Source organism: Pogona vitticeps, chromosome 1 (assembly GCF_051106095.1).
Source record: "Pogona vitticeps strain Pit_001003342236 chromosome 1, PviZW2.1, whole genome shotgun sequence".
Lineage (NCBI taxonomy): Eukaryota > Metazoa > Chordata > Lepidosauria > Squamata > Agamidae > Pogona > Pogona vitticeps.
The window spans coordinates 123,040,539-123,048,946 of NC_135783.1; the positions used below are offsets into that span (position 1 = coordinate 123,040,539).

An 8,408-nucleotide genomic window follows, 5' to 3' on the forward strand; every position below is an offset into this window, starting at 1 on the left:
GTGTAAATGTTGATGTTGTCAACACCTGCATATTATTTCAGCTCTTCCACACCCATGGTAATATTCTATATAGAGTGAAATGTGGTGTAGGATTATGAAGTAGTATTACTTGAGGTGAAAGGACAAAAATTATACATTAGTGCACCTATTTTTAGTGAGAAAAGGAATTTGTTTGGTAGTCTAAATTTCTTTACTTTTAGGGGCGGCAAAGCTTCAACCATAACATTTTATTTACACTTCCCATACTTTTTGAGACATAGGAAGGCATAATATAATAATAATACAGTATTCTTAGAACTAGAAATTAATGTGGTGTAGAGAAAGGCTGCCTTTGCTGAACAACACAAGGTAAATGGAAAGCCATTGTATAAATAAAAAGTCAGAAGTGACAGAAAACCTTGGATTGACTGTATACAGCAGACCATATTTTCCCAAACAGTTCTGACTGTTGGTCTGCTCTGTAGGGAAGACATATGGACTCACAAAGGCAGTGGTATGGGTTTTTAAGCACTAAAGAGGCAGATGCCCAAAATACTTGTTTAATCTGGCCTCTATAGAATATTGATGTTTTGCTCAAAGGTTTTGTTTGGGAAGCCCCTTCACCAGATCAGATGTGACCCACGCAGGACCAGGCTTACTCAAGGGTTGAGATAGAAAGCCACAATTCTTAGCCCATAATTTGCACTGTAGTGTACATTGTCTCGGTAGATAAAAGATACAGGCACACGCGTTACTCTTCCAGAAGGTTTCAGGATTGAGAGAGAGAACTGCAGTATCAATGAATAATGATTCTAATCAAAAAGTTGCTAAGAAGGTTAAAGAAAGAGAGGAGTTTCCCTAATTTGATTTTGTGGAGAAAATAAAATGGAAGCCAGAAATTCACTACAATGATGCTTGCTAAAGCCATTGTGTAATATAGGTACACTGAGGAGGAAAACCCTGAAAAAGATCACTGTAAGTCAGAATTGACTTGACCACACATGATGATCTGGTACACTTTGGCACATGATTAGAGTCCTGTGTGGTTAGAAGTAACTAAACGTGGTTAGACATGACCATTTTCTGTGGGTTTTTGAGAGCTTGTGGTTTCTCTTCAGTGACTTATTAAAACCACAAAATGTTCAGTGGTGTCTTAAATAGCTTAAACTATACTCTGTATCCTGTGGAAAACGATGTATATTGATGCATTGCCATCCCACCCATGCAGATGAATAATACATCTGTTTAAAAGTTCCTGTTTCTCAAAACAGGAACCTGATCCCATGAATAGGAACAGATCCGTCAGTAAAAATAAGAAATAAATAATTTGTATTCTTACTGTTTTTAGCTTTAAATGTGTGTGTGTGTGTGTGTGTGCGCGCGCGCACGCACGCACGCACAGAGAGAGTGAGTGAGTGAGAGAGAGAGAGTGTTAACAAATAAAGACAACAGGGATTTAGCTAAAAACCCCAAAAGTGGTCAACCAGCAGATGTCTGAGCCCTGCACATCTCCATTCATTTGATTCCCGTCCTTTCCCCTCTGCAAATTTTTAAAGCCCTCTTACACTCTTTAGGAGGCCCAGTTTTTTTTAAATGGTGGTATAGCAGGGCTACAGAGGTGCAGGGGCCTTTTTAGAACATGGTTGCCCCTCCTGCTAGAGGACACAAAGAGTCTTTCAGAGCCCTTCCCCCAACCAGAAAAAGGAAAAGTGTATATGTAGGAGTGCTTGAGGGCTGCACCCCTCTGGGAGCTAGGTGTGGCCCTCAAGTCACACTTTGCCAATCCTTGCTGTGGAGTATGCCTCTGGACGGATGTGGGTCTCTAGTCTTGTTTTGCATGTTTATGCATGTCAGCGAACCATTCCACATTGGCCGTCAGTATCTACAATACAGTATAGAATTTAAGACAGTTCTAAACCAAACAAGGCTTAACATTCAAAAGCAAGCAGAAAAGATTAAAAAGAACAGCTGAATCATGCTGACTGTCACTGAAAGGTAAGCTACATTTTAAAAAAAGTCCTCCACTGCTCATCAAAAAGCAGAGGTAGAGCCAATCCTATCCCTTAGGGGAGCGAATTCCACAGGGTGCTGCTCAAAGTTGCTTCTGTCCCACCACCTGAATGTGTATTTCCACCATTCTACCCTGATTAGATGGTGGTATACAGAGCAAGCCCTCAGAGGAAGCGAACAGGTCGGTTCATATACAGTGGTGCCTCGCATAGCAAGGTTAATCCGTTCCGGATTAACCCTCGCTATGGGAAACATCGCTGTGCGGAATGAAAAAAGCCATAGAAACGCATTGAACTTTGTTCAATGCGTTCCTATGGCTTGAAAACTCACCACTGTGCGAAGTTCTTCCATAGCGCCGCCATTTTCGCGCCCTCGGTAAGCGAGGGCAGGGCGCGAAAATGCGGCGCGGACCTTCCGGCAGCCATTTTGGAACCGCCAATCAGCTGTTCTCCCCCGCTTTGTTATGCGATATTCACTAAGCGAATCGCTTAGCGAATATCGCAATGCGAAAAAACTCCATAGGGGCCATCGCTGAGCGAACGCTCCAGCGATGGCCCAGAGCCCCTCGTTAAGCGATTTAATCGCTCAACGGGGCGCTCGTTATGCGAGGCACCGCTGTAGATCCATGTTTTAGCTTCCAAAGGACCAAAGGAAAAAAATCATTGGTATCCTTTTATTCAGTAAAATTGACAGTATATTAATTCATACTGGATTTGTATGGCTTCTTTGTTTTCTTTTTCTTTTTTATGCTACTTTTGGGGCGGGGGAATTGGAAGTACACAGTGGCTGAAATTCCATTGCTTAGCATAGTAAGTTGCACTAGAGAAGCTCCATTGAATCAGTAGAGGCGTGGTGAGTCAACTTATCTGTAAGTTCTTTTGATTTGGTGGGACTACTCTAGTTCCAGCTTCTGAAAATAAAGCAAATCACTACTGGAAGAATGCCATTTGAACCAGTGGAATTGACGGAGGAGTCGACTCATTGCTTCTCTAGTTCTACAGTGGACCCTCGACCTATGGAGTTAATCTGTATTGGAACGATGGCCATAGGTCGAGGGTCCATTTCCCATAGGAATCCATTGAAAACCCTGTAATCCGTATGGCCTAAGGAAAAAAAAATACCCCCCCACAAAAAATTAAACGCCTTACCTGTCCGAAGCGTTCCAGGGGTTCCCCCGCTGTTGCCATCGCCACTGCCCGAGGCCTCCAAGGGCTTCCCCGCCACTGCCAGAGGCCTTTTGGAGGTCCCCCGCCCCTGCTGACGCAGGCGTTCCCAGGGTGGACTGGGCCTACCGGGGGAAGCCCTCCCCTGGTAGCCTGGTCCACCCTGGGAAAGCCTCCGTTGGTGGGGGTGGGGGACCTCTGAAAGGCCTCTCATGGCAGAGGAGAAGCCCTGGAATGCCTCTGAAGGTCCCCCTTGCCGCCGATCGTGCCTCTGAAGCACAATCTGCGATGGCAGGGGGACCTCCGGATGCCTTCCAGTGCTTCTTCACCGCCATGGGAGGCATCTTGGAAGTCCCCCCGCCACCGAAATGACTCCCATGGCGGCAGAGAAGCCTACGGACTGGAAGGGGGAGGCGGTGAAAGTGCCAAATTTGAATTTGGTGCTTTCCCTGCCTCCCCCTTCCAGTCCGTAGGTCGATTCTCCGGCCGCAAGTTGATGGGAAATTTTGCGGCCAGAGAAGTCCGTACCTCGAAAAGTACGCACATCGAGCCGTGCATATGTCGAGGGTCCACTGTACTGCATTTCTGTCAGAACTATCGAACACTTGCTGAGGTCACCAGTGGCCATAGTAATGCAGTGACTTTTCCTTAGCTCCACTAGAAAGTTAGCAGATGGCTGTAGGAGTACATTAACTCACTAGATATTTTCCTGAAAGCCTTAAAATAGCCAGATGATAAAACCAGAAATAGGACATACAAGTTTCACCCCAGAGAAAGATAGTTGTGCTTAAAACTTGCTGAAATTAATCAGACAGTATCTGTCAGGATCCTGTTTTTTTCCATGAGAGGCACAACATAGTCCTGTGTATGTTTACTTTTTTTAAGTAAGTAAATGCACCTGTATTCAGTGAGGTTTATGTCCTAGGTTACAGAAGCATTAAGACTGATGGATCTTTTTTTTTTTTTCAAATTGGAGCCACTGAGAATAAATTGTTTCTTCTGGTCTAGATATCTGAAGACAGAACACTGAATACTGGCACTCTGAACCCACTCACTTAAATGTTGATTTCTAGACTGTTTAAAAAGAGCAGCAGCAACACAATTACTTTCTGTTCCTTCTTTCTTTATTTTTCTAAGGTTGCCGAACCGCCCCAACGGACCTAGCTTTCATCTTGGATGGTTCCTACAGTGTTGGCCCAGAAAACTTTGAAATTGTCAAAAGATGGCTTGTTAACATTACAAGTAACTTTAACATAGGACCAAAGTTTATTCAAGTTGGAGTCGTGCAGTACAGTGATTATCCTGTACTTGAAATTCCACTTGGGTCTCACGATTCCAATGAAAACCTAGTCAGAGGAATGGAATATATACAGTACTTGGGTGGAAATACAAGAACAGGGAAAGCAATTCAGTTTGCGCTTGATCATCTATTTGCTAAATCCTCAAGATTCCTTACAAAAATTGCGGTTGTTCTCACTGATGGTAAGTCACAAGATGATGTCAAAGATGTGGCAGCTGAGGCAAGAAGAAACAAAATCACTCTGTTTGCCATTGGAGTTGGTTCGGAAACAGAAGAGGATGAACTGAAGGCAATTGCCAACAAGCCATCATCAACGTATGTGTTCTATGTTGAAGATTATATTGCAATATCCAGAATAAGAGAAGTAATAAAGCAGAAACTCTGTGAAGGTAAATATTAAGGTTTCTTTGCAATTTTTTTTTTCAGAAGATGTATGGTACGCCATTGTGGTGGGCTGATCACACAAACAGGAACAGCTGTTTTATTTCAACAACATTATGTCTTATTGGATGTATAGGAAGCTACCTAATATTTGTCCAAGGGAATCACTCTAGGACAAGCTATTTTCAAACTCTGACCTATGTGCGATCCTTTGGGCATTCAGTGACATGGAAATGTCAGATGATAAAATACATGTATCTGAATTGGGTGTACAGTGGTGCCTCACACAACGATGTTAATTGGTTCCAAAAAAATCAACGTTGTGTAAAACATCGTTCTGGGAAACACCATTTCCCATAGGAATGAATTGAAAACCGGTTAGTCCGTTCCAATTGGAACAGATTGCCGTCTTTAAGTGAAAAAACCCATAGGAAACATCGCTGTGTGAAACAATGTTTCTTCCATTGGAATGTATTGAAGCCGACTCAATACATTTCAATGGCTTTGCGAAGTCCTTTTTCGCTCCTGTAAAAGTGCCTTACAGTGTTTGGAACAGGTTTTAAATGCTTGCAATCGTTAGCCCACCTCCTGAACCCTATGCAAACTTAATTTGATGTTGTTCTGAGTCGTCCTTAATTTTTAGTGATTTTTAAAATTTTCTCTCATTGGAATGTATTGAACTTTCCGTCCAATGCATTCCAATGAGAGAAAATTCAAAAAATCGCCAAAAATTAAGACTCAGACTCAGAACAAAACCAAATTAAGTTTGCACATGTTTCACAAGGTGCACTATGGAATCCAAGCATTTAAAACAGGTTTCGAACATTTTAAGACACTTTTAAATGAGCAAAAAGGGACATCGTTAAGTGAAATTCCCCCATAGAGAACATCGTTAAACGATGGGGGAAATTCCTCAAAAAACCCCATCGCTGTGTGAATTCATCGTTGTATGAAGCAATCGTTGTGCGAGGCACCACTGTATTTGGGTGTATTTCTAACTAGAGTGGATTTCTGTTTATGCCTAGGGTCAAGCTGTACACGTTGTACATTATATTCTATATACTTTTTAAAAAGATAGACCTAGATGATAATATGACAAACAAGCTTTCTTCTGTTATTTTGCAAGAAGACACCACAAGATGTTACAATAGAATTTCTATGAGATGATCAGCCTTTTGTCAGAATGATGTTACTCTTCTGTGAAAACCAAATGTCCAGAGTTATAGTCTTGCTTTTAGTTTTAGTCATCTTTTAACTCCATCCTGTGTACTTTAATCATTTTAATGTCCATTTTAGTTGTTTTCTTCTGTGAACAACTAACAGAAAATAACAGTTTATAGATATTTGTTTTAAATTCTTAGTCCTGTCTTGTTAGTTTTAGTCTCTGTTTTAGCTTTTTTCTATTGCAGTGGTCTTTGGTATTTACTGTAGTGTCCCATGGCTAAATGCAATTCAAAAGAATTAAAAATACTCAGTGTTGAGTCAGACCATTTGTCTGTTTAGGCCAGCCTTGTCAGTGATTAGCAACTGTTCTCTTTGAAATCCTAAGTGTTTTTCCCCTAAGATGTGTGTATTTTATGTGCTGCACATGGTGGAAGATGTGCATATGTGTCTTCAACCCCCCAGTACATATATATGCTCTCTTGATCATGCTTGAGTTGACATCTGAAATTTTTGCAACCCAAAGTAATAAGATGAATTTAACAAAGAAGTGTTTATCCAGCAGAAGGAAGCACACTTTTGATATTAAGAACCAAGGTATTTTCATGAGAAGTGAGGAAATGTATCCCACTGCCAAAGCAGGCTTAATAGTCAACACATCTGGCAATTCCCAAGTCTAGACTTAAGGGCATGACACTCTAGCTGGCTGACCATCTCTTGGTCTTTGCAGCAGCCTTAGCAGTCAACAGAAGAATATGCCTCAGCAGAAGCAGGGCCGGCAGGGGGCAGGTGGGAGGGAGTCCTGAGAGGGACACAACCCTTGAATGAGCATTGAAACCACCAGCTATTTCAGTGAGGCCAAAGAGTGTTCTCTTCAGTTGATTCTGGAATGATGAAAAATCGTCAGAGAGCAATTGCCAGCAAGCCCTCACAAAAAGAAAGCTGATTTCAGTAAGCTTATGAAAGTATTGGGTGAAGTGCCATCATCCTGAATACTCAAACAGAAGGGAGTTCATGATGACTTGAGGTTAAATGTGATCTGTTGAAGATACAATCGTAAAGAAGTCCAGTGAGAGGAAATGGAAAGAAAGCGGAGCAATTCATTAAGGAAGCGTACAGAATAATAAGGAGTGTCTGCAGGAGAAAGGTCATGAGGGCAAAAATAAAGAAGGCCTTTAACAAAGTCCCCAGTGGCATTCTTGTAGATAAGCTGGTAGATGGTGGGCCAGAGAGTGCTGCTTTTCAGTGGCTTTGTAGCTCATCAGCAGGCCATATCCCAATAATGTTCACCAGTGGCTCCTCATCATTCTGACCAGAAGTGAAGTGAAGTGTTCGAAGTGTCAGTTGTGGGGCCCAAGATTGTTTAACATTTTTGTAAATGACTTGAATGAGGGTGTACTTATCAAATTTCCAATTGACACCAAACTAGGAGAGGTAGCTTTAAAAAAACTTTATTGAAAAGCATGAGAAAACAACAACAAAAATAATAGTACAGGTTTGTTTTGGGCTTTTTTTTTTTTTTTTTTTTTTTTACAAAGAATATACAAACTGACATGGTATCTCACAAGGAGCGAATACCTCATCATACAGAAGAAAATATTAAGCTATTGGAGAACAAAAAACCCAAAATGAAACAGGCCCTCCAGTGCAGTTGTAGGCAGCATCAAGTGAAATATTGTGTCCAGATTAAGGGAAGGAAAAGAATTATCTATTCTACTTTGGTTTCCCTCGGAGGACAGCGGACACTCCGTCATTGGAGGTTTTTAGGCAGAGGTTGAATGGCCATCCATCAGGGTTGCTTTAGCTGTGGATTTCCTGCCTTGGCAAAGAGAACTTAGTGAGTCTGCAGTTATTTAATTTTCTGATACAATGAGATGCTAGTGGCACTGACTTATGTGTATGGTGGTCTGGAAGTTGAGTCATGGCTCAACTGGACTTCTTTCTTGTTAGGTTGAAATGTTTCGCTACTCATCTAAGCAGCTTCTTCAGTCTGAGGAGAGTTGGTAGGAGACCCCTGATACATCCTCCATGTTTGTTTCACTTTCCCCTGGTGTAAATAGGCTGCTTAGATGGACAAAGGATGGGGAGGGGTGAGTGAAAATCCCACCTCGGCAGTCCTTCTCCACCCACTGTCATTGGTTCAGCAGACTGAGGGGCTAACATTTTCCCTACAGACCTCCCACCCATTTTTAAACAACAGCTGCTCATATGTTCTGTGGCAAGGCAGTTTTTGAAAACACCCCTCCCCCCCAATTTCTAAAAAAAGGCTCTTTGCCGTTGGGGATAAAAAGTTGGCTTTTGCATTTTTATACTTCTTTGAGAATTCTGCATTAAGAAACCAGTACACACACAAACACACTCTCTCTGTGTGTTAAAGGGCTCTTTAGCCAACTTTGAATTTTTTCAAAAGCACG

At 41.9% G+C, this 8,408-nt stretch overlaps 1 protein-coding gene across 1 annotated transcript in view; it reads left to right on the forward strand.

The window, feature by feature from the left end:
• The window catches only part of COL21A1 (collagen type XXI alpha 1 chain), a 128,464-nt gene that overhangs the window by 31,690 nt on the left and 88,366 nt on the right, over positions 1 to 8,408 (forward strand). The window contains exon 3 of the mRNA XM_020781776.3: positions 4,290 to 4,841. Within this exon, the coding sequence (XP_020637435.3) occupies positions 4,290 to 4,841 (552 nt within the window). The remainder of the gene's footprint in view (positions 1 to 4,289; positions 4,842 to 8,408) is intronic.